The sequence below is a fragment of the Ooceraea biroi genome, chromosome 8 (assembly GCF_003672135.1).
Source record: "Ooceraea biroi isolate clonal line C1 chromosome 8, Obir_v5.4, whole genome shotgun sequence".
Lineage (NCBI taxonomy): Eukaryota > Metazoa > Arthropoda > Insecta > Hymenoptera > Formicidae > Ooceraea > Ooceraea biroi.
Window position 1 is genome coordinate 3646027 of NC_039513.1, and position 27341 is coordinate 3673367.

The following is a 27341-nucleotide window of genomic DNA, read 5'->3' on the forward strand; positions in this document are numbered from 1 at the left end:
ATGTAAAATATAAAATATAAATTATAAATTATAAATTATGAAATGTAAATACACATAGTAATTCTGATAGAAAAACTATTAATGCGAGCAAAACTATTTATTGGTTGCTGGTGTGTCTCAACTTTTTGTGATATAAATTCTTTATTGAAATATAAATGATTTAATATTTAATATGACAGTATTATCACACAAAAGTTATTCAAAAATACTTTCTTTTTTCATAAACTATAATAACTATCTTTTTATTTATTCTATCATGCCGCATTATGCACAGTCGATACGCAACTAACGGTTAGTTGAAATCGATATCCAACGATAGATGGCACTCGTTTCGACTTGCCGTTGACTCACAATCGGTCAATTTTCAATTAATAATTCTCTACAGAGAATTTTTAAATATATAATTTAATTCTTGGCATTAGCTGCAATGTTAAATAGGTAAGAACACTATCATTAAATATACATCTAAGAGCAGACTAATATATAAAAACATTCTTACATGTAAAAAGAGAAAAATATATGGAGAAACAGTTGATGCAATTAACAATAGGTTGGAACGTCGTATTAATCTAATTACAGCCACATTTAATGTTAGAGATGTTAGCATGTTCACAGAAAGGCGAATTTTGTGAACATTCTTAAATATGAATCGGTTCAGAAACTTTACGGATACATTAATTATAAAATATTCGAGGTTGTGCAGTAAGCGACTTCGGACTTTTTCGATAAAACCCAAACCGATTCATATAACCTTCCCTAAATACAATGCAAGAATTTTACTTGATATCGTCATTGTCTTTGCTGTCCCTCGAGTTGTTGCGCGCTGGTTATTTTAGATTAATGCTTTCATTTGAAAAATCTATCCATTTTTTGTAAAGTCGCTTATTATACAATCTGATACAAAGCGTTTCGTCACTTTTTAGTATTAGAGATAAATCGTAAGTATTATTAGACGTTTGTGAAAATAAGCAACAGGGAGTGAATTATAACTGGCAATTGTAGTAACTAGTAACTTGTAAACTAATAATGTTTATTAACATTGTCACGATGGACACATGATGACGATCACGACAAGTTGCAACACGAAGGCTAGAAGAAGATCAATTTCTTTAATCGTTAGGTCGTTTGCGGTGCCGGTACCGGTGTTGCACAGATTCTTCTCGCAACAGGCGGTGCAAGCGTAGAGTTTGGTGCGCTCGCCGATCACGATGCATCCCGGCTCGCATTTGTTTGTACAGTGCCTCTCTAGAGACCAGGTTTGCGGCATCGAGGTCGAGTTCTCGGTGCTGGTCGAATAGGAAACCCGCTTTACCTGTAATTTGAATACACATGTAGACGCATAAATATGATTGCCAGGCAGAAGAAACAGAACGGAATACTGTTTTACTTTTTAATTGTATTAGCCAATCGGGAATCGAGTGCAGGTTTAATCAAGAGTTGTTATGAAATGTCATTATTTGCACCTACATCAGATATTTTTTGTAAATTTTTAATTCAATGTTCGTTTTCTTTTTTTTACGAAAATTATATAAAGAGATATTTTATAATGTTTATGATGTAAATGTACACATATAAATGGATATGATCGTGTAATATTTATTAATAAGACGGAAATTGCTATTTTATTTTTATCATTTAACGTTTTCATTCTATATAAATCACAGATTTATGTTATCAAAAGTTATTATATTTCATGGTTTTATTAGCTTATACAAGGGCTTTATATCACAAAGGGAATTCGATAGCTTGTAATTATTCTGTGTATATTTTGTGGATTTACTAGGTTTACTTTTATCCAAAAAAAATTACAAAAACTGTGATTTGTGATGGTTTTGTAGTATGCACGAATATTCCATGAGTATTAGAAAGTAAATTATTTTATAGATTTTTTTAAATGTTTGAGATATGCATGTTCCCTAAAAAATAAAAATCTTTACATGTGAGAAATAGTATTACGACATTTGTTTTTACTATATTTTTCACACATTGAATAGTTTTTACTGTACAAGCGATTGGAGAGGAAATTGTGCATTAAATTTTATCTAAAGAGTATCATTTGACATTTTCATGTGATTATTATTACTGATAAATAGATAACTGCGAAATTCGAAGTATCTCATATATGTAATAATTCACCGGTACAGCTAAACGCATTTATAAACATGACGTATTTAATTGGATATCAATTTGCTCAGATAAACAAGTAATATATTATAAATTGACGTAACAAGTACGCATTAGTCGCACACGCGAATCTGTCACGAATTGTCCGTCCTGATACATGCAAACTCGTAATATAACTGAAAACTATTTCAGGTTTCTTTTGAAAATCAGTTTTTATATTTCCTTCATTTTATTAATTAAAATTGTAATTTAATTTAAGCTTTGTGTAGAATATAACTCGAATGTAAATTTATTCGAATTTCACGGTTAGCTTAATACGTACATAATATAGATATTAAAGAAAATGCTATACTGCATTAAAATGTATCGTACAAAAACGGAATATGTAAATTCAAACGTATTTCGTGGCCTCACCATGCAGATCCTTTTGTCATCCACGCACTTATGCTCGAAGACACTGTAATTGCCGGAAAGGTTGGAGCATTTTTCGCCATCTTCCATAGTGTCGCATTGATAGCACCATAACTCGTTGGCTCTTTCGGAAGCCGCGTGGGTTCGATGCTCCTTTGACATTAGCTGACCTGTTTTATGAATATTTTGCGTCTATAGAAAATATAAGTAGAATCGTGTAAGCTATTTTCATTTAACGGTTTAAGTGGCCGTCAGATCTATCTGCGGAATCCAACGAAATATACTATCATTTCGTACAGGAGCTCTAATTAAGGAAATTTGAAAGATGAAAAAAGAGATTTCAGTTATATGAGTTTTATTTTTTTGTTTTTTAGATATTCCACTGTATCGGATTCATTTCGCTCTCTACAGTTTTGAGCACTCACGGATCATCGTTGATCGAATCAACGTTATTTGAGGTACGTGGCAAACGTAGTATTATTTATATAAAAAATTCTGTGCTTGTCTTACTTTTGCAGAAGAATGAGTAAGATTGTATTTTAATCTTATCGATTAAGATTGTATTTTAATCTGTTGCATTTCTACCTTCCGAATGAAAAACGCTTGGTTCGAGCAGAGATAGATAGTGCCACGAATACAATGCTTTACAAATTCCGTGTCAGCACCTGTTGGGTCATAAGAAAGTCGATGAAAGTTCGAGAGCGCTTGCTTACGACCATTGCAATCGTATATAGGTAGTTGCGCAATGTAATATACCAGTTTGAAAAATCAATTTCTCGGTTACGAGAATATCTCGGAAAAAACATCTTGAAAATCTTGGAGAGTTACAAGTCCTGAGTAATACCCTGCTTTACAATTGCGCTAAAGTAATCATAGAATTGCAGCTGATTTTGAGAATCATGCACTCTACGTTCTTTCCATTCTTTTCTCTTTTTCTTCCTTTCCCTTCTTCTGATTAAGCTAAAGAAAATTTCACTAGATTGAATACTCCCAAAAAAGAAACGATCCGACTTTCCGACAAAATAGACAGGTTTGAAATCGAATAAATTCAAGCATGTTCCACACTCACCACTTGTGAGGGCGATCAGTAGCGCGAACTGGAAGCACGTGGCGACGCGTACGTTCGCGTTCATCTTACTGAGAGTTCGGTCGTGTCGCTTCACGAAACCGTCGGCAAGACTAAGCTACTAATCGCGGTGATGACGATTTTGGATTTGGCCGCAATTCAAGCGGCAAATTTAGCGGGTTTCTGCTCGTGGAAATACGCGAAAATCGCGACGGGTCCGCACGCAGGCGGTGGTCCAGGCGAGCGGCAGTTGCAGCTGGTTTCCGCCATGCTGCCGACGTCAGCGCCTGCGTCGGGGTTGCGTCGAGGGGTTGCTCCAGAAACCTCGAAAGTCGAAAATCAATATGTTCGCGGTGGCTGACGAGGGGATCTGTTGCTGCGACCGCGACCCGCACGACGTCAAAGTCGAGTCATCGCGTGTCGCGACGCCACTGATCGTCGGATCGGCTGAACAAACTTGGAGCATGGGGAGGTACAAAATCATCCTGAACACCCGAATTTTGCCGCTGTCCTTCCCCTTTATCATCCGTTATCATCCCCGTAGCGCGTAATCAATTTTTAGGATGCTGGACAGCACTGCCCTATCGTGTTAGTGGCCGTGTCCTTCGTCGAAGGTTAATCATGATCGTATAGCTGCAACTAGGGAGGATGATGCGCTTTGTCGGGCGTTAATTAAAAGCGCGAACGATCGATGGAGACCCGGCGTTTGAGGTTCTTCGTAACGAGCTCTTGGGGTCTAAAATGCAATTTAAGACGAAAGTTGAGAATCTTCGAACAATATATTCTCAGCAAACATTTTTTCCGCTGCTGCTTTAAAGCTAATTCTTTTTTAGTAAAGGTATATATCAAGTGGAGAGCGTATTTTACCATTACGAGCATAGGATAGTGACATCTAGCGTGGAAAGAAGTGATAAGGAAATAAAATATATGCGGTTTTATTTTAGCCGTATCTGACATAATTGTATTAGACCATTGCGCTACGAATACATTATCATACTTTTATAAGCGAATATACTTTTACGCAAATTTAAACTAGCTTTTGCAGATTTGCGAGAATCTTGCTGCTCCCTCTTTTCTTTTCTTTTTTTTTAATTTATCGCATCAAGTACTTTCGCGCTGCCCGGCACAGCAATATTACGTTCCGCGGTCTATTAGCGTAAGTTCCGAGAGCATCTTGCTACGGCGGAATTCTTAATCGGAAGTACTAATAGAGCGCATTAGTTTACCTAACTTAATGTACGCTGGCGATGTCGTCCCTAAGTGCCAGCGGCAATTGTATATCGCTTCTCGCACTCGGAAAGTTATATTCTCCCGTATATAACTTGTCAATTCCAACGGAACGTAATTTCGTGCATTAGCGACCCCTTGATTCCATTTAATCCGCTTTGGCGATTTAAACAGCAGATTTCACACATCTTTATGTAATTTATTTAGCGAAAACAGATTGAGTAATTAAAAGATATTTTCCTTTGAACGTGAAACGTTACATCTTTGCCAATATATAATATAAATAAAGATCACACGAAAAATTACAAATAAAAATGATGATGTAATAAAACGACTGGCCGGTGTATGACATACAAATTTATGAATTTCAGTATCACGATTCACAAAATTCAAAAAATTTAATCTTTATAGCGTGATCGCGCGCTAAAAAAAGGGAGAAAGACGCGTTTTCTTTGAGGTATAATGTCTGATAATTTCAGACGATATATTCACCACGGTCTATTGCACCTGGACGTTGTAGGGGTGAATACCCGCAGGGGAATCGATTTCAGGTTTCCCAGACAGCGACTGTTATGACTTTTACCAACGAGCGAACCTCTCATGAGAGGATATACCTATCAGCGAATATCAAGCCGACGTTAACGGTATAACAATCGCAGAAACGAAAAGCCGAATTGACACAAAATAACGATGATACACTCGTGTTGTCATAGATGAAAGTTATGCCGATTGACAGCTTAAGCAAAGTTGATACTTCTTTTTGTGTTAAACATGCATATTGTCTTTTTCATAATATCTTTTAGAAAACATAAATTTGGAAAGAAAATAATGTAGCAGATTATCTTGTTCTCTTATTGTTTTTTTTAACAGTATGAGACTAATGTCCAGCTTTCGTTGCAATTTTTTTATCCACACGATTATCTTTCTTCATGGACACATAAAGAATTGTGAAATGAAATATTCTTTTTTTCATAGTGAAATGGTAACGTGTATGTTTTGTCAGATAACATTTGAGAGACGTATGGTGACATCCTGCATTGACGCGACATGAATACGCGAACCGTATCGCCTCCGAATATCAAATTTCGATATTTACGCGAGGAGGGTGTCAACAACGGTTTACAAATATCGATAACTCTTTGTGGCGTACAGTGGTCGTAGAAGCGCAAGGGCTTAATGTCAACGAATTTTGTACGAGAATGTAATCGATTTTGTCTGGCGCGTACGATACTCTATCGATGTACCACAACTTGAAATAAAAATAAAGCACGAGCAAATAACGAAATCTCTGTCCAATCGAAGGGTAGAAGCACTCCACGAAGGGACAGCCGGGGCTGAATTATCTGCGGTCAACAGAACCGTGAGCAAGCACTCGCGACCGAACTTTGATATATTGAGAGAAAGAACTGTCTAAAATAAATTGTAAGATTTGTAAGTTTCCCGACAAGGAAACAAAAGGGGAGAAATAGAGAAGTGCTTAGTTGCGCGCGAGACGCGCAAGGAACACGCTACTGAATGCGACGTCGAAGAGAAATATCAGACAATAAGTTCGTAGCTTTAATACCATTTTATGAGGCCGTCGCAGAGCGAGACGTTATAACTTTCGGACGACGAGAATTGCTCACGACACGAACTTCATGCGCGTTTCAAGCTTGTTACACTAAATTGAGAGGAATATTTCCGACAGTACAGAGGGGATGTTTCGTCTTCTTTGACAAAATTAAAAGAAATCCGTCGTCGTATTTTTTAACTTTATGTAATAAAATAACAAAATATAATAAAAAACTTTTAATATTAAATATTGTGGTAATTGGAATTAAAAATATAACTGTGATAAAAATCTTTTAGGTAGCAATATACCATGTATTAAGAAGCAATGTACCATATATTATATCTTTTTATAGCTTAATTTTTTTCGAACATTGGCCTTTCGCATCACATCTTAATTTGGCTTCTAATATAGGAGGAACATGAATAATCCGTCCTCTCTTGCTGGACTTCTGAGACACCTATAATCAGCATTGCGTAAGCCTCTGAAGCTATAAAGTTGTTGATAGCCGTTGTGTCGTAATGCGAATTAGAATTAATTGCGACAAAGTGCAATAAACGACTGCAATTCGCGCGCGCAGTCGGGGATCTCGAACTCGTATAATACGCTTAAGCCTCGCAAATCTGCCTAATGCGATACCGTCTCCCTTTTAAGAGCTCTGTTTGCAACTAGATTGCTTGCACTTAGCGCAGCGATACTGTTGCCGTTTAACAGTCGCATAAAGTTTCGATTGCCTCCACGTGTTATATTGTCAGCAATAAATATCGCGTATACACGGGAAATTCTATCACTGCATGATAAGCACTAAATGAAAGCACTTGCTGGGCCGCATTGAGAGTTGTGCAAATGAGTAGTGCGTTCTTTGCATTTTGCTGCGCACATTTCATTCCTATTGATGAAGTTCGCGCGCGAATACTGTCCACAATTTTTAAAATGTGTACTGTTTTCATTATGTTTCCCCTTTGAGAGTGCAATAAAAGCTCTCTGATTATTTCAAAGAGCATCAAAGGATTAATAATAATTATAATTTGTTGAAAATGGTAGGAAACGTTAATATAATTAATTGTTATCAACCATTCGGCATAATTTAATATTCTGTATATATGTAATTTATAAACGATTCGATTAAAATAAAGTATTGCTAGATAATATAAAGCTGAAAAAGTAACAATATTAATATTATTAATATAATAATATTAGCTTGAATAAGAACTTGGAATTAAACTAAAATCGTAACTTCTTTATCACTTAATGTTATTTAATTCTTGTTTAAATAGATGTAATTAAATGATAATCAAATTCTATTTCAAAAAGGATTTTCTCTCGTCTTTCTCTTCAAAGCTTATAATAAATTTAATTTCGCTATCGCTTTATTATTCGTAGCTTTAGTGCTAAATTTAGTTATGCTAAATTAATCTCACTTAACGCTGTGGTCCTGCAACGATTTAACAGTTCTACAAAGTTTTGATTGAGCCAACGGAATGCTTCTTATGATAACAGGTATAGTCTACTGTCTACATACGATGATGTTAAATAAAATTATAGCGCCTGTGTTATATAGAATTGAAATATTGCTTATATACTTTATCATCTCCAATTTCAATATCGATCAATATTTCCTTCTCTCTCGATGATTAATTTTCTCGTCGCCGGATGGTCGCGAAACCTTTCTTTACTTTGCCGCAAGGTTACTCCTCGTGCACTTTTAACCTCCAGCTTACTATGTAATAACGTAACACGCGTTCTAGAAAAGCGTCATATTACAATATACGATAATGCGTTACAGTGTTATCAGCTTACTATGCAATAATGTAACGTGTACTGACAGAACTTTGTATTAGAAGGCAAACAAGATACATCGTCGTGATACTGTTCAACTTTTCCGAGTCAACGTCTTCATCTACACAATACGTAAGAATTAAAAAGATAAGAATAAAAAATTAAAATTAAAGAAAATTAAATTATTATCTTCCAACATTTTCAAATGTTTAGGGTCGAAATACCTTGCATCGCCAGGCAGAAAGGATCGATGTCGAAACACTGGAAGCGCAGCTTCGATTTTTCTCAATTTCGAGACACAGTTGGCTGATGTTCCCTTTGAGGTAGCACCGTTGATCGCACTTTTCTCAGCTGTATGTCGCGCGGCCGGCTGGCTTGTATCATTAAATTATGCTTCGGGGTGTCAGTGTTTACACCGAAGCAACACGTGAAACAGCCCTACCAGCCACCGTCGCCGCCTCCGGCGTCGCGCTCCGCTGTTCGCGTTCATCCCCTACGCGACTATGTTCGGGCCATCCCCCGGATCCAGCGGAATGTACATAAACGACAGGAAGGTGTACGCGTCGATTGGTCGGACGTACCCGGGTCGATGGCGAGAGGGGGCGCCGGGTCGTTCGCGAGGCTCGTAGTGCCGCTCTGACCACCGTCGCGGCTGGGAGTATCGTCGTCGCGTCGTTCGTCTTGCTGCGGCAGGATCGCCGCAAGATCGCTCGCGAAGATCTATCGATTAGGCGGCACGCCACCCTATCGGTCCTAGGCGATCCTAGTGGAATGATCAACTGTCGATCTCGCGTCTTTACGATCGTGCGATCTCGGAGCGAGCGCTGACCGAGTCCCGAACGCGCGGACGATCGCGACCAGGGGTGCGATTGAGCGAAAGAACAATATGTAAAGCGTCGTGCGCGGGGCAACGACGGCGAGGAGATCGCGAGGTCGTTACACCGAAGACGATCGACCATCGCGAAGGGTGCGTGTTGCACCCAGCGAGGGATCAACGCGGGCAGGTGCGGCGGCAAAGCTAGTTGTTGTAGCACATTGCGGGTGGTTCGCCAGCAAGTTGGATCATTGGCGGAACGTAGTTCGGACCGTGAACGCGGCCGCGTTAACAAAACCTCCGAGTGATCAACATCCGCCTAGACAATCTCCTCGGTAAGTGGAATCCCACTGCGTGGCTTTCTCGCGCGCTCGTCGCGTCAATTGTTTGCCGACGTCTCATCGTTGATCACGGAGGCTTTCGAATGTCCCGCGAGTGACTCCGCAAAGGCCGCATTAGGGATACAGCGTAAATTTGCGGCAAAGCTCTTATAGGCTTTAAAAATTTTATCACTGTCAACATTCGCTCGTTGATCCTTCGCCAATTGGCTCCTGGATAATCCTGGGATAACGATGGTAACGCTGACAGTTATTTACGATACTCGTATTACGCCTTGAAGCAGGAAGCTTTGAGATATGTAGTCATCATTTATATTAAATACATGGTTCACGTTACATGGTGCACACCATAAAAATTTTCTAGAAAAAAATAGTTATGCTGCAAAAGTCTATTTTAGTCGTTAAATACAACCGCGGCACGGTTAGGGTATGTTCGTGCAGTATTAATGGAAATTGTTATTATATCATTATTTTTATTATTTTATATGTATATGTGAATTCTTGAATATAATGTTATTCTAATATTTTATATAAATATGTAAAAAGTAATCTGTATAATTTATAGAGAGCTGGTTTTATGAGAATTATTTTACTCGCAAAAATACGCTTTCGTTTAGTAGAAGCTCGTGGGAGTACTATTAGCTCGTGGGGGTTCTATTAGGTTGTATATATTTGCTGTACGATACGTTGCAAGACTTGTAGATTACTATGATTTTCTCCTGCTCCCTTGAGTTTTATTATTTACGAGATATTTATTTGCAGGAAAAATTATTTTATTTCAAAAATATTTTATTTCACTTGCAAGTTTCATTATTAGATTGCTGCCTAATTGCTTTAAACTTCATGGGATGTACGAATTGAATTCAATAGATGGATACTGCCAAGTGTCAGAGCGGAATTATGCATGAGTTTATATAAACATGAAGTTAGTTGGGTTGATGGAATGGTTTACCGCTTCTAAGTTAATGCATGTAAATTAATGCAGCATTTGTATAAATGCGTTTGAGACTAACACGTGTACGATGTTACCTGCATTGACAGTCACAAAGCGGAAGCTAGAAACATTTTAAAATCAATAATTCAACAATAATGACTAAATTAAAGCATTAATTTTGTTTATATAACAACAATAATATAATAAAACACAAAGATGTAAAATCCGTGAACATTGAGAGGTATAAAAGTGGATCCATGAGACAGTGTGAGCGTATTAATAAAGTTCCATTAAATCTCGTATCTAAGAAATAGTGTACCTAGTCTTTCACTGATTTCACGATCGAAGGGAGAATATTCCACCAGGGTTTGTCAAACCAAACGATTTTGTTAATCTCAGTAATGTTTCTTCCCAAAAATTGGGGCTTACGGCGTCTCTCCGAGGACCTGTTCAATCTCGTTTCACTGGCTTTGGTCGAATACGGGGATTATCGACGAATCGATAAAAGTCAATCTTAACGATTGGTCTAATTGACAATTACAAGCCTCGGTGGGTTTATATAGCTGTGCATCCGCAGCGAATAATTGCCTTTGGTAATTTCGGTCTTCTGCCGCGGCGCCCTAAATGAATCGCTTACGGGTATAATTAGCAGCATAGAACACAAATCGAGAAGAAGAAAGATAATAGCCTTTTGAACTTCTGTTGTTTTCTGGAAAGACGTTCGTGATCGATTCAAGAACTTTATCAGCAAGTTGTAAGTTTAGATGCTAGAAGTAATATTCTTGAAATCGTAAGGAAACTATGGAATAATGAGAAAGAAAGTCGAAGAAATATAACTTGCTCATAAATAAGTTTAATTTAAGTAATTATTAATTTACGATCTCGATTTTAATAGAATACTAGTTAATATGTAATATATTGTTACGAGCAAATCATGCATCAAAAATAAAATATAATTTTTAAAATATAATATATATTCTGGAATGGACAAATATACATAAGATTCTGATAGAGATAATATATATGTGTGTGTATGTGTGTTTACATATTTGTTTCATATTATTAGAATATACTTGGACAGTGTTGTGATGGCTATTATTCAATTTGAGTGATACAATGCAATTACATGAGATAAACGCTTTAACGTGTTTTTGCTATCTAAATGTTCGCATTCGTTTTATTTAATTTTATTGTTATGTAGTAATCAAATTCCTCGCTATGAGTAATTTTATTATTTTAACTAAAAGTTTCCTCATGAAATACTAAGTAATTTATTATATAGGATAATTCAGAATCGTAGCTGTGCTATTTACTTTAACTTAAAACGAAAGTAATAATGACGTCAAGATACCTTGATTCGGAAGATCTTTTTACAATGAGTTTTCTATCAGTTATATTCGCAATATGATACGTTGAGAATTTGCTTTTAAATGAACCCTTGAATGAAAGCTTTGGATTACTTCGATCATTAACATTTATTGCTGCGAATGGATTTAGAGAGAGAGATTTTGCTTTCAACGACCAATACTCGAATCTCCAATAACAAGATTAAATCAACATTATTAAACGCAAAGAACAAACACGTCGTGTCTATAACTGAATGATAATATAGAAATGTGGTTGTTCCTTATTATAAGAATTAATATAAAACAATCGTAATGATAATAAATGTAATGATAATGATAATACACAAATGGATTCACATATTTAATTAAAATGTACTTAGCGTCATTTGCAATGTTATAAAATATACAATTATTGTTTGTGCATTAAATGGAAATACTCGAAAAGAACGATTTATTTCGATTGGCGCATTGATATGTGCGACGCAATAATACATATCGTGAAACAAATAGAGAATGGCACATTATTTGATTCTTAATATGTGATTGTAAATTTTCCGGTCGCTATATATCCCGCTTAATCATAATTCCTCGATTTGCTGGATTGTCATGCGTGAAATAAATAGAAGCTGCAGGCATGGCCGGCGCGGGATTAGATTGCAGGGCTCGTTTGCGCCGCGAATCCTTTGCGAGGGTAGCTAAAAAGAGGAAAGGCAGAATGAGGAGAAAAAGAAGGAAGGATTTCAAACGCGCCGGCTGAGATGACCAGCCGCCTCCGGAAATATTTTGCAGTGCCAGCATCCGGCATCCGAGATATTTAATTAAGTCCGCAGGGGAGGAAAAAGAGAAAAGAGAGAAAGAAATCCGTGCATAGTTTCGTGGTTACGTATCCTCGCGCTTTCTACGTTGAACGACAGCGCACGCTCGTGCGTATATCTTGCAATAAAACCAATTCTCCCTCGGAAGGAGATTCAACCACAAATGAGAGACGCTATACCCTTGAGGCACCCACAAGCTTTATCTCGTGATAAGAGAAGCGACTCGTTATCGTGAGGGACTCTTCGTCTTTTTCTTCCCCTCTATCTTTTCTCCTTCTCTGACTCAATCTTCGAGAAATTCGAAGGGAACGTGAAAGATTAATTCCCATGAAAGTCTCGATTTCGGATTTATAACTCTCAGCGGTTCGATAAGTTATCTTCCTCGGTTTCACGTTACATCGCTACGTACGCTCCGTTTCACACTGTACAGTGATCTCGACCGGGGTGCTCTTGCTTACGTAATATCGTGTGCGCCGTAGCATCGTTTTGCGTAATTATACGCGCCGTTAAATGTCCGTCAAACGCAGGTGGAGGCTGCATATCGAAGAAAGAATGGCAGTTAACGAGGCACAAGGGGCGACCGGTACGAGAGTCGGAAAACCGAATGAATTCTCTTTAATAGCCGCGCTGTCGTTGCTTTGTAGGTGACGCTTCGCGGAGCATTTCACCGCCGGACCGAGGGAATGAGAAGAATTTAACAATACAGGTTTTACCGTCCTCCCTCTCGCTCGACTATTATTCTTTCGCGGACTCCGCCTACAGCGAGCATTTTTCACTTTCACGACGCCAGCGCGGACTAATTGCCAATTAACATTAAGTGGCGGTCAGGTAATCTTCGTATAATCAATATCGACACAAGCCTAGTGTCCTTCAGATTGTCCGCTTGTCTCGCAACATCGATGCGCAAAGTAGTTCACGATTATTATTGCCGTCAGCGTTTTATGCGGACAGCATTCATCATTTGACTGGTTTGGTGACGGTTTTGCATTTACTAGAGGGCAAGGCAGCCGCGATTCACACTCCGTCGAAAAACCACTAATATCGATGATATTACCGCGAGTCGCTTGGTAATAACGAGGGATCGGTCACGAATGGCTGCCCGTGTGATACCATAATTTAGCCACTGCAACAGCGGATTATTATCCGCACACGCGCCGTGCAAACCGCCGCTCAGCAATTTCCACATGACCGCGAAACATTAACGAATTCCGTTTATAGAAGGGATGCTAGTGGACGTGTCGATCGCGTGTCGCACACGAGGCGGAATAAAAGCGTGACGTCAAATACGTTACACTCGTGACGTCATGTACAGTACCTTGAAGGGCAATCGCGATTCGTCGTAATAACGCGGCAGTCTATGCATCCCTTTGTTATCGTTGAATGCGCTCGAATCAGTTTGAGATCCCTCCGATATGGCGGGGTTGTTCGTGTGAAAGCAAAGAAGGTGATTCTTCAATTTAAGACCCACGTGTATGCTCGCGCATTCGCCGCTGAGCGTGATACGTGCGACGCTCGACGCGTGATAATATTAAATCTAGTCTTGCACGTTTTATTCGCTGGCGGATTTAGAATCTCTCAGAGGAAAGGCGCGACATTTTTCTTTCTTTCGAGACGATGAGATGAACCCGACGAGACGTAATCATAATAATCATAATAATAGCACAGCAGTAATTCCAATTTATTTAACTTTGATATTAATTAAATTAAAGTGAATTAAAATTCAATCAACTTTATTAGCAGCTGTCGTAACTGGAAATTATAAGAATTTTGCATTCATGCAAATATTTCAAACTATTTATGTATAATATCTATATAAATTAATTGACGTTATTAATAATAATTATTTTCCTTCTTCCGTTGTCTTGACCTATAAATAAATGGAGGAGGAAGCTTTGTGTCGTCTACCGGTGATGCTATTTATTAAGCCGGCAAAGTCATCTCTTAAAATAAAATCCAGTAACAGTCTCATCGCGCATCTCTAGTGCTACCTAAAGTACACAAAGTTGCGTCTAAGAAAATAATCTTGAGAGTCCTGTTTACCGTGTCAGCAGGACTTACGGCGTCACTATTGAAGTGCCTTTTCTCTCAGACATCGAGTTCACTGGGTCTTAAGGCCTTTTCGCCCTTGGATCGTGATGCTAATGCACCTGCAGCTACGACATAACGCTAAGCATTGTCGGAGCAATCTCACCTCTTGCGGTGACCCGGTAGTCGACCACCTTTGAGACTCAAAAGCCAAGTCGCCACGCTCTTAGTAACACCATCGCGATCGACAGGTTTACTGCTAAAGGGGCACTCACGGGCTCTTTAGTTTATCGGATGTCGTGCCTTGTTCCTCGTTCACCGAATCTCATCTGAAAATCGCCAACGTTGAAATTTCCGATACGATGAGCTCCGAATGGACATCGAAGAGAACGAGAAACGAGAGCAAAAAGCAAAAAGAGAAGGACGGAGAGGGAAGATAATGGAGAGGAAAATGAGGGGGAGAGAGATAAACGCGATGCGATTTATTCGAATTCGAATAAAATACCGATCTCCTCCTCCCCCTTCGTTTCCCTCGTTATTGAATCCTCTTTGCGGTATAACGGCGTAATTGGCTTTCGCTCCATAAACTCTTACCCTCATGTGAATTGACTTAAATTTAACCTGCGCTGTTCTCAACTCGGTTCGTTACCTGGTGGCTTTAAAACGAGTTCTATTCGGAGCGAACGAGTCGGTGTGATTGATTACGTTGCCCGCGTCGCGCGTTTTCCCCCCGCGGGCTGCAAAAGTTTTGCACGTTTCTTTTCGGTCCCGTTTCAAGCGACCGTAATATCAGACCGAGTGGCCGAAAAATATCGTACATGCAAGTACGTTGAATAAATACCGTAAACTGGGTCGTCCCGTGTGCGACACATGATGCTTCACTCAGAAATTCTACCCGTGTTTAAATACCAGTACTTGAATACCACACATGTATCGTATATATAAAATTTGCTAAAATATAAGCGGATTTCGTCGGAAAAATTAAAATGAGAGAAATCACATCGAATATTATTTTAACGTTTTATCGAGAAAGCAAGAGCGAAATAATTATTTTTCCAAAATTCTCACAGGTATATAAAAAATAGGTGTTATAAGTTTAAAAGCTTTTAAAATACAAATATTGATTTTTTATTAATGTCTTTTTGGGGTAAAACAGAGAGAAAAAAGGAGAAAAAACACTATCAGAATCTAGGAAAATCTGTGATGTATTTCCGCGGGTTATCTCGAAGGTTTAGACGATAAAGCATTTTATATGTTACAATACTTTCGCAACGAACGCTCCGGGAAATTCATAGCATTCGCTTGATTAACGTTCGTTATCCAATCCAGGAAATTGTTCCCTCCCATTTCGCATCGTACCAAAACTTTGAGATGCTTCTGCGGCACCGTCGCGATGTAACGATGCCACGTAGACAATAGAGAACTCTGGCTTTATGTCGATATATATACATATATCTATATACTTATATATATGTATCCAATACATCAGCGAATATTGCTTTATTTGCTGCCTTCGGTGTACGGTAACTTCCAATTCCTGAGACGTGCGTGAGAACAGGCGAGAGTTCAAAGTCATCCCTTGGGAAGACGGGATCCTCTCTCGAAGTCAGCAACTTTGAAACGCGGACGTCGTCATCGTCGTCGTATCTGCATAGCTCGGAATCGAATTAAGCATGGCGGCATTCCGATCAAAGCAATCCTTCCACGAACTCTCGCACTTTTATATTCTCTCTTCCGATGGGATCCTCAGTAGAGCGGCAAATCGTGAACGCCGAACCGACCGATGAACCGGCTCACGGAAACGCGAAATCGAATCACCCCTATTTTACATTACTTCGGGAAATTGCATGCAAAGTGGTTCCACAAAAGGCGAATATTCGAATATTCTCGAGTCGATAATTCCTGCGCGAGACTGTGCCACATTCGGCTAGCCGTGTAACGATGTTTTATCGATGAAACTTTTTTATCGCGGAACACCATTCGTTGCAACTTTTTGGCGCCTCCCACTTTCGAAGTTGCTCCAACAAGGGGTTGCGCGATGTTGGTCAGGGACACCTGGCGTTATACAATGCTGCTAATAAACTTGTCGGCTGTCGCAAACAGGCGGGCCATAAGAAACCCTTATCCCCGTTCCATTAAAGTTACCACCGTCTAATCCCCGAGAGAGAAGGAGAGATTTCATCTTAATCCGTTTAATCTCCCTAATATCTTTTTATGAGAGTGCATACTGATACGCGTTCTTCTCTTGAGCATCAGTTTCTCTTTCAAGAATGGTTCTTATCGCCAAAGTAAGTAGAAAGGTCGGATAGGAGATGAGCGTTTCGAGTAAAGGATTTTCGCACGTGCGTGATCAGAAATGATAAGAGCTCCACATGCTGCATTATTCGAACAATACAGAAATCTAGAAAGACGTCTGAGAGCGTTTAAAGGATGTTTGAAAAACTAATTCAGAACGTATAAAACATGAACAGTATTTTTCGGACGTATCACGAACTTTGCAATTACGTGACTAATTGCTAATGTCTTTATTTTGGATTATAAAGAGTTTTCGTTGATATTTTAATGCGTTAATCAGCAAGTATTAAAGGCGATGTCCCGTGATATTGATACAGGGATGCTCGCTCTTTTGACTGGAATGTTGCAAACTTCAACTTCCAGCACGCCTCCGACGTCGAACGAGCTCCAGAGATCGATGTATATCCGGTTATTCGGTGTATTCCGAACTCAATTGAAACGCTTTCTCCTGGGATAGGTCCGGCAGCTCGTTGTTCAGTAGCGATCTACGTTCCGTGCATGCTCGCAAACGTGCGAATCAATATACACAGTGCGCCGAAAGGTATTACGTTAGCGATTGGATTCACCAATGTGGAACTATCGGCCGAGCCCACACATGTTGCTTTTATATCCGGAAATAGATTTTTGAATGGAAAATCTATCGCAATCGAGAGGAAAGGTTAACTGCCAATTACTGTTGCGGAATGTTAGGTTTTGTTTGACTAATTCCTGTCATTATATATATTGCTATTGTTATAAATCATCTGTAAAAATCGATAGTGTTGATAAAGTAAAACAACGAACGCACAATAAACCTGCGCAAGACTTGTTGCATTATGTAATGAATATCCGTTTAAATATGAAAGTTCAGAAAAAACTTTTTATCAAGTTTTATATCTGCTGGTTTTACGGATATTGTTGTATAATTATGTACAGTTAAACTAATTATCTCGATTAAAATTTATCCAGCCAAATAGCTTTTGTGTTATTGTGGAACATTAAATTAGTTAATTATCTCGTTAGACTGTCTAGTTGCTTTTTACGGGATAGATTTGTAGAACAGGCAGGTAATATGAGTGACGTATAATTGCATAAAGATGAGTTATATTCATAAAAATGTACTTGAAAGACCGTGTATATGTCGATAACTATTCCAACCCAAATTGGATTAAATCGTGAGTACATCATAAATGAATAAATGCTATGACTATTCAGTATTAATCGTTACATGCGTAACGTATGAAAATAATGTTCACGGAACTACGTTTGGTTCAGCTGAGAATTTACATGTTCTCCATATGGAAGCAATTGACATAAATCGGAAAATGTTTTATTCAAATTTTCCAAATTTCAATACCATTTATTGCCAAACGATTTAACTGATTTCCATTAGCGACGCCAACAGTAACTTTTTCGAAAAATCGTCGATTTTTGATGCGGGTGCAAAAGCTTTTATTACGAAATCACGCACCGGTGCAACGAAAACGGTTTTAAATAATTGCCGTTAATAATGATGGCATGAATTTTTGCTGAAATTTACGCTGAGGGACAGATATCGCAATTGAGGTCGGACCGATCGATCGACAATTAAACGATGTTCCAGCGGGATCCCTCATGAATATTAATCCGGATGACGATGCGGCTACGACAACAACGATGACGTTAACCAATGTAGTTAATACCGTGAGAGACACAGGTGGACAGCAATGAGTACGGGATCCGTGGGATGTGCATTGGCCGTCAAAGAATATTGGGCAAGAGGACGATGTCTAATTCCTGCAGATGCAGATACCGTCGCGACACCGGCCACCCCTGCGACGCTGTGCCAGACACTTGGCCGCGCACGCACTGTGATTGATGCTCAGCCACTTGGACTGCCAGGACAGAAGGTCGCAGGTCACACGCCGCTGTCGAATGGGTGTCAGGTCTGATGCCGTCTCATCGTACGTCGGATCATCGATGGTAGCTGAAACGTGATTCCTCGATGAACTTTCGCGCAACGTTTGGCGAAAAAATAACTTCCGTGTCGCTTCACGTGTGGCATTTCGCATTTTTATTGCAAACGTGTGCTCTATACGGTTACTCCGTGTCACAAAGATCCGCGCCACAGGATGGACGGAAAAGAAATTTTCTAGAAGGGGAATGTACTCGCCCACGAAAGTGGAGTTGACTTTTCTTTGTGCCCCGCCTTCTATGTCTGAAGCGAGGGAAGCTGAGAAGTTTAAAACGCGGGGGACGATTGTTCCGCACGTCTTTGAAGCACTATTTCACGCTGATAGCTTTTACGTGACTTTTACTCGAATGAAGTTTCGAGGACGTTGGCGCGGCCAACGATAAACTTTAATTTCTATTTGACTTTAATTACGCGATATTGACTATCGCGCTTAAATAACGTTGGAAAGATATGACGTTTATATTTAGAATAATCCTAAGTTAAATATAAAGATTATTTCTAAGTTCGTATTCGGAAACGATACGGCAACTCGTAATAATAGAATGAGGTGTAAAAGGTCTCGTCGAACTCGATACGAAGGGATATCGACAGCACATTGTCAGACTATGCTAAAAGGGTGGTATGTCAGTGTGACACGACTATTATACGGAGCATGACAAAAGAAAGCTCAACTTGGATATTTATTACTTCGTCGTAAAGTTGCGTTGCACATTTCGGACCGTTTACAATTTCACATTGTTTATTTCGAAATGCAGTTTTCAAAAAGCTACAGATTTTTTTAATGAGTTTGACATTTAACGAGTATTTATAACAACCCTGTAATCATCGATGACAAATATATTTGAATAATGGCTGGTGACAAATAAATATCTGTGAGTTTAACATCTAAAGTTTCAAACGGAAACAATTGCAATTAATTACAGCTCAGTAATGTCGTGCAATTATTATGGGAATTGCGCGTCATTTAGAGCAAGAGAATAATTTATAACCCATTTCGGTTAAATTGCGCTTACTCAGTTCGTAAGTTGGGCCATCGTAGAGGGCCGGCAGCGCGTTAGCTGAGACGCAAGCCAGCACAATGAAAATGGTGAAGATGGCGAACAGCAGTCTCATGATTGCCTGGATTGCTTCCGTGCGCACTCGAATCCTTCATAGAATTCAACGATGTCTTGAAGGATGTAGTCACTGCTTTATATATGCCTCACCGCCGTCGACGACATCCTCTCTTCTGCTTTCCTCTGTCCACTTCCGTTCTCACATTTTCCTCCTAACGTATATCCTGCCACCGGAATTCCCGTGGCTTCGCGCTCGCTATTTTCAGCTAGCTGCCAACCAGATTCATCACGTGCAGACTGACCTACGTATTCGAATATTAATTTCCGGTATTGTCGTCGCTACCGGAATGATTAGTGAGAGAGAAAGAGAGAGATACAGGGAGAGAGAAGCAGGAGGCCTATAAAGCGGATCGATCAACTGCGGCTTTTCTGTCGTCGATCAAGAGCGCGTGACTACAGCTCGCGAGCAGTAAGTGAAAAAAAAAGAATTGACAGGCGTTCGTTTCGCGCTATTGAATTTCTGTGCTTCGAAAGTAAAAGCTATCGTAAAACGCCTTAGGTTTCTTTTACCCCTCGATTTGCAAGTAGCTGGGGCAAGGTCTGACGAATGGGGCAAAATATATGAAATAAAAGAATATTTATTTTGGCATACACATTTTAGTCGTGAACGAAAGATATTTTACGTTTTAAATGGTACTGGCGTACACTGGATTTAATCTTTTATAGTCAAAATCCAAAATATGGCAAATCTGGTATTAAATAATCCGAATATTCCGTTATACGATCATAAAGGATAAAAACGTATTGGGACGAAATTTAAAAATCGAAATAATGATAGTCGTTCTCCCAGTTATTTTATCGTTTTATTCGGCGCGTACGTTAATAACGATAATAACGCATGTTGTAAATCCGGAAAGTTAATGGAAAATGTCGCGGTATTGGTAAAGCTCTATGCGTCCAGCGAGTAAACGATCGCGCAGTGGCAGAAAATAATGCACGCGTGCTGCAGCGGCCGCAGGTGATCGCGAGCTTCATTATCGTAAGCTGAAACAGCTGACCCAGATATTGAACGAAAATATGACTTCTGCGAACGTTAATATTTGCTTAACGATACAACGTTGCATCTAGTATTGTCACTGCCATTCTCGACATCTCAAAATTTTTTTCTCTCTTTCTCTCACCGAGGGTATTTTTCGCCTGAGAGGGTTATTACGTTCTACGCAAAACTATTTTCGGAGATTTAATGAATGTGTTGAAAATTAGCTGTCATTACACGGATGTTGCGTCATTACACGGTACACGAAAATGGACTTACGTCCTGGATAAATCGAGACGCTCGCACGTGCTCTGAATTATATGGATCGAATAAGACGATGTTCCACGTCCAATACTTTACCAGCTGGTAAATGCCTGTCTCTGTGAGAAATAAGAATTCCTGCCGGGAATCTCTTTCGCACCACGATGCCGCACATACGCGAAAAACCTCGAATTCGGAATGATAAGTGCTATATATGCTGAAGCACTGATTCCGTTAATCTTCTGTATAAATATTATCAGATATCAGAATTTTAATTGTCGATGAAAAGAAAATATTTATGACAAAAAATATCGAAAGAATAGAATTTCCGCATCGATGTTAATCATACTTTCACATTCAGTTGTTCTACTAAGATCAGATAATCATTAGGATTGCAGAAATATTAAATTTAGAAAATTCCGATTTATAAGATCTGTAGGCGAAAAAGAGAATCAGATAATCTTTAAAAGATCCTACAAAATATTCGTGAAGATAAGAAGCGGATTTCTTAAAAGTATTAATTGATCGCAAAATTTGAATCTAAGTAGTGGAAAATAAAAGTAACGAATTTGTAGATATTAGTTGCAGAATATCAACGTCGCGATGAGAAAGCAGTTGTTCTGCTCAAATCTGAGCAGCGGAAACAGCACCGGCGAACCGCTGATCGTCGTCGAGGAGAGCACGCTGGGCGAGGAAGAAGCGGAGCGGTGCCGCACGGAATCGCCACCGCGATGCGTAGACCCGGATTCGCCATCCTTGAATCCCTATCTGCTATCACCATGGAGAGACGCCAGGAAACACTCCTTGCCGACCCCACAGTGCACGTCCGGGATAACCGCATCCCAGGTACGTGCAAGTGAAGTGTGTGCACATGCAGTCGTCGTCGGAAGTGGTCGGACAATGTTGATACGCAGACACGATAATATTGCAAGCATGGTAATACGTAAAAGCGCTTTGGCGTTTGACAAAACACGCGCATTTTAAATAAATTGTTATCTGCAGTTTAGGCTGATTGCACGAGATGGGTGATTTTGGGGAATAAGAATTAACATTTATAGCAAGACTCGTTCATGACAAAATATGATTATATTATAGATATATGTACAAAGTTGAAGTAAATATATAAAATATATTTAATTTAATAAGATATATATTTTATATTTCTTTAATATTTATCTGATATTATTATACGTAGCACTGGCAATCTTGGATACGTATAACAAGATTTTCAGACTTTTTAACATTGTATCGTGTTGGAATAAATCGAATTCGATGCTTTGTAATTCAAGTACCTCGAGCGACTCTTTCAACGCGGTTCTGGTTTTTGATCAGTTTATTCCTCCCTCTCCATGCCGATAAGATAAATCATACCGGTTGTCATCGTTATTCCCCTCGTAAGTAATATGTTTTAAAATTAGGTGCGGCGATTGAGCGAACGTGGTGGAGAAGGTTCTGGCCCGTCAGTCCGGGAGGCCGCTTTCCTGGCGACATTGTCGCAGGCACCTGCCCCTCAGACTGGTGGCCGACGACACTCCGTCGTCACGATATCCAGGGTGCCGACTACCCTATTCGGTCGCAGTCGTCGGGAATCCATTGCCGCATTTCCCATGGGAGGTGCTACCAGGATATTGCCAAGTCGCCGAGACTCGTCCACCGGATTGACTGGTCCGCCCAGTAATAGCGGAAGCACTCACAATCTGCAGCTAGACATTATGGATGACATCGCCGAGATCAAAGCCAGAAAGGTATGATGTAATGCTTAACGCTCTTAGAAACGTAAATTTAAACAAAAATAGACAATTTTCTAAAAAATGATATTTATAGGATTATAATATATATGCATAGATAATATAAGAAAAATAATTATATGACTAATATATCTTTCTGACAGAGTATATTTTCGCGAGAAAGCAAATATATAACATTAGAAAAATTATTGGATACGTTCTGAGAAAAACGAATATTGTCATAAAACTATTAAAAACGTATATTTGGCAGATTTTTAGTGTTTTAATGGCGCTTTAATAAGTATAGATAATTAGCAAATTCGCAATATGCAGATAAGTTGCGTTAATGTGTTGTTAATGTTTTATTTAAATGAGCAGCGATCGAATTAATGTTCCAAATGCAAAATGTTTCAGGTCCGTTTAAAGATGTATAAGACCCCATCTCGCGAACGCGTGTGCGAGATTCAGCCTCTGGAGGGTAACAGTAGCGCTACGCAGAAATACATACAGTATCAGAAACGCCGGTTCTCCGAGTTCTCCGCTTCGGTTGCAGCGTCGACGTCGGCTCTACGAAGACGCGCGTCCGAGATGACGAGACCGCTCTGCGAGACCGAAGCTGTCAGCCCAGCAGCCGGAATAACGTGCTCCAACACGGACCTGATATCCATCCTGAGCTCTTTAACGTCATCCGCGACGGAAATAAATACGTGCGGCTCGTCGGACGCGAAGGATGAACAGACATCGAGCTGGCCCGCAAAAACAGCCGAGCAGAAGCGCAGTCGGCTCAAAAACTCCCGGTCGAATAGCTTCGACGTGTCCATCTTGCTCGCCACTAAAAACAAGACATCGAGCAACAGCAGCAGGAGCAATCTCGGTACGTTCATGACGCCGAGCACATGGTTTGCTAAAAGGCATCAGCCCATGCTAAAGAAGAACCGATGCTTGGACGAGGAGAATGCAATCCCGTTCAAGCTCGACAAGTCGAAAGTGGTCAAGGCTGTGAAAGATACACTTGCAAAGAACGTGGACGCCAAGCACAAGGTCCTCTGGGACGATCGCAGCGGTACCAAGGTAGACGCTCAGGTAAGTGAACATATTTAACACTTTACTATTCAGAAGAATAAGAAATATATACTTTAAAATAAATTTAACTACGCTAAAAATGTGTCAAATAATATATCGATATATCGTAAGTAAATGCAATATCAAAATGTTTTTAAATACATAAACATCGAGAAAATCATGGTCGATGCCGTCAACTTTAAGCAAACTTGTATATCATTTAATCGTGTATCCTCAAAAGGGAATATTGTTTTATATTAACTAGTTCAAAGTTTGCGCGCGTCAGCGTGAGATGTTGTTTAAAGCGCAGTAACTTTGTACACTTGATATTGACAGGTGCTCGGTAATGCTATCGAGAAGATTCTTACTTCGGCCCACCGGGGAAGCGACGCAGAAGCGTCGGATGGTTCATCCGGAAAGCCGTCTGTATCACCGAACAAATCGCGCACCGGTAAGGTCGCCAGTTGGTTCTCGAGCGGGAATAAGGAGCAGGAGCAACCGGACTGCGATTCGATTTGTTCCACTCTCAAGGACCTCTTCGTCAAGTAGTGCATTCAACTTATTCGTTTCCTTTTTGCATATCGGATCGACGGTATTTATTGCGCTGTTACTTTTCCCTTCTTCCCGTCGGATAAATCTTACATTTAAACCCCTCGCGCAAACAAAGGAGATCTGTTAGGATCGACTCCTCTCGTTTGCCTCCCTGCATCGCAGAGGATTTTGGGGATTAAGAAAAATCAGGAGCGAGAGAGAAGTGGAGGGAGAGACTAAAAGAGATCAACGCCGCAAAAGATTATGAGTTTGATCAGGGATGTAATCTCTTCCGTTTTTTTCTTTTCGTTTTTTACACGTTCATATTGCTTAACATGCACATTTATTCTTCATTAAGCATGTTTGAACGTTAATATCAATTTGAAAGTTAATAATGAATTTCCAAGTGTCATCAAATTTATGACGAAAAATTACATTCCTTATTAACATAAAGCCTTTTTACATATTTTTATATGATATCGCATTTTAAAAAATAGGCAAGAATTAAAGTTAAGTTTATACACTCGATAATGTTTAATAGCGAATATTTTAATGAATATCGTGATTTTTTTATTTCTATATGAAGGTTTGTCTGGTTTAAGTACAATATTTTTATACGGAGAGAATTAAAGGCCTGTGCTATATATTCTATTCTACCACGTAATATACGAACATTGAGTTTGACGCGTACGTATGGACTATTTTCGCTTTTATCCTCCATTTAGTCATGTTATTACATTTATATATCTCTCGCGATCTGCTGATTGCACTCGTTAGCTGCATTAGAAGAGATACTAATAATCACAGTCTATCCCCGTCTATTCTAAATGATATACTCGCGCACATACCCAACGTGATACATATGTGCTGTATAATTTTTACCAATAGGTAACGAATCGAGCAAATCGATTGTAAAACTATTTTCATAAGGAACAGTTATTTTTAACGATGTACAGTTTTAAGTTGTCACGGTCAGACTGCTGGCAATTGTTGATATTATTTGGCGCAAAAGAGAGAGGACTTCTAGAATAAGATTGACATATAACCAGATATATTCTATGCTGGATAAGTGGTGCATTTATCGTACGTTAACAAAAAGAACATTAGTAATCAGGAACGTTTGTCTATCCTTTGCGGGTCAAAGGGACACGTTACTTACAATATATAATATATATTCTTAAAAAGTCGCACAGTGGCGGTTTGTCCGGTAAGTTATGTAAAACGACGCTTTATCTGTCGTTCTTGTTCCTGTTTCATGTGAATCGGATTTCTATCCATTTCCTATTTTATTCTTTTTTGCGATTGTCGCTCTTTCGCTCCTCGACGTTATCCCGACCTCGACCGCACGAACCGCTACTGATATAGAAGTACTGATATATATATAGATTGTCACATACGTTTATAACAACTACATACAGCAAAAGTAATATACAGCGAGGTATATGTTAGTTATACGTTGCTGTATATTAGAGAGTTCCGAGAATATTGAAGATATCAATGTCGATAACAAATATGGCAAAGCCATATTTGATTCATAAATGGAATGCGAAATTATCAAAGCTATGTGCTATGCGATGTATTCTGCGAGTATACTCTATTTGACAATTTCAACTATCAGTTGCATTTTTCATATTGCAATTCTGTTCTTCCTTTTTTTCAATTTTAAGAAATGCATTTGAGAAACACATAAAAAAGCACATTATGCTATCATTTGTCTATTCACGGAGTTTTTCTTAATTATTGTTGTATTTTAATAAATATTATCTAAATTTTATTCAACTAAAATAAAAGTAAATGATAACAAGCTAGTTACAATTTCTCGTAGCTTGATTAGTATTTCTCACAATAAGGAATCAACAGTGTCTTAATTGATCTTACCTCGCATTCCGCTGCGGTGTAATTAGAACGTATGACAATAGATGTAATTCGTAATTTTTATGCTGATTTAAGTTAAGAATTTCTCTTGAAATCGGATGATAGCTTCTTTAGATTTGTCTTAAATTAATAGCTATTAAACATAATAAATGTGAATTTTATATGTTGTCATTTTAGAGAATTACAATCATGCGTACACGCGAAAAAATTTATTTGAAAATTTAACAAATATAATGCATTTAAACGAAACAATGTAACTTATAGATTACGCGTTACTTACACATGTACCTACACGTCTCTTGATATATCAATGTTAAAAACGTTGCAAAGATAAACTATAAATAATCGTTATTGTTATTGAGATTCATGACATCTATACGGAATTGATTACCTAATGTGATTACCTTAATCTGTATGAAATTCATAATTTATTTATCACAAACCTATATATATGATCTATGTGAGTAGGATGAGAGTATCGATGTTCTCTGATCGGTGATAAAAATCTATATAACTAACTAATCCAAAACGACACTTACATGTCATTTTTCTTTGGATTACAATAAAATTTATTTTTATCAGAGGAGTAATGTAACAGAACAGAAGGAACACCGAATATAAAATGAATGGAAAAAGTTTGTCTGATTTTCTTTTAATGAAAATATATAATAATGAGAACATGTTAGTCTCTTAATTATCATGACAAATAAATATTTATCAATTTTGAATAAGTATGCGAGTGGAAAGGAACAGATACGAACGAAATGATAAGATCATCAGTTGATAAAATGTATTTTTCAGTTATATGTTTATGAATCATTTAAAAGAGTAGATCTATTTTTGCGTATATTTCAGCTAGATTACCGACAAGTGTCCTAATGTGTAATGCAAGATTGTAAATAGTCTTGGTACTGTATGTTCTATCAGTGTTCTCGCAGATTGATAAAATATGAATATGAGAAAGAGATGAAATATACGTTGATCGTAAATGTTGCAAGCGCTGTGCCTTGTTCATATATTTATTTCTCAACCTGGATTGACAGAGAGAGAGAGAGAGAGAGAGAGAGAGAGATCTATAATGCAAGGTAATGTCATATGTAGGAGAAGTAGGTAAAAAACTGGAAAGGGAAATAGGTAA

At 38.7% G+C, this 27341-nt stretch overlaps 3 protein-coding genes across 12 annotated transcripts; 1 reads left to right on the forward strand and 2 right to left on the reverse strand.

Annotated features, from left to right (window-relative positions):
• Window positions 1-83: 83 nt before the first annotated feature.
• On the reverse strand, window positions 84-8562 carry LOC105274828. 9 transcript variants are annotated; one of them, XM_026972018.1, is made up of 4 exons: window positions 3605-3898; window positions 3121-3200; window positions 2539-2705; window positions 84-1312 (listed from the first exon to the last, which is right to left on the reverse strand). In XM_026972018.1, exons 3-4 carry the CDS (start codon window positions 2695-2697, stop codon window positions 1043-1045), a joined length of 429 nt encoding a protein of 142 aa, XP_026827819.1. In that variant the 5' UTR covers window positions 2698-2705; window positions 3121-3200; window positions 3605-3898; the 3' UTR covers window positions 84-1042. The 9 variants fall into 9 exon arrangements, with proteins under 9 accessions (XP_026827819.1, XP_011329575.1, XP_011329573.1 ...); XM_011331273.3 differs by having other exon boundaries at window positions 3046-3200; XM_011331271.3 differs by having other exon boundaries at window positions 3046-3495.
• A 203-nt stretch (window positions 8563-8765) lies between these two features.
• LOC105274827 lies at window positions 8766-27200 on the forward strand. 2 transcript variants are annotated; one of them, XM_011331265.3, is made up of 5 exons: window positions 8766-9305; window positions 21584-21854; window positions 22427-22753; window positions 23150-23818; window positions 24134-27200. In XM_011331265.3, the coding sequence occupies exons 2-5, from the start codon at window positions 21612-21614 to the stop codon at window positions 24344-24346; spliced, it is 1452 nt and encodes a 483-aa protein (XP_011329567.1). In that variant the 5' UTR covers window positions 8766-9305; window positions 21584-21611; the 3' UTR covers window positions 24347-27200. The 2 variants fall into 2 exon arrangements, with proteins under 2 accessions (XP_011329567.1, XP_011329568.1); XM_011331266.3 differs by having other exon boundaries at window positions 21591-21854.
• LOC105274826 (defensin-2) lies at window positions 17773-20287 on the reverse strand. Its single transcript, XM_011331264.3, has 2 exons — window positions 19670-20287; window positions 17773-18668 (listed from the first exon to the last, which is right to left on the reverse strand). The coding sequence occupies exons 1-2, from the start codon at window positions 19767-19769 to the stop codon at window positions 18472-18474; spliced, it is 297 nt and encodes a 98-aa protein (XP_011329566.1). The 5' UTR covers window positions 19770-20287; the 3' UTR covers window positions 17773-18471.
• Window positions 27201-27341: the final 141 nt, after the last annotated feature.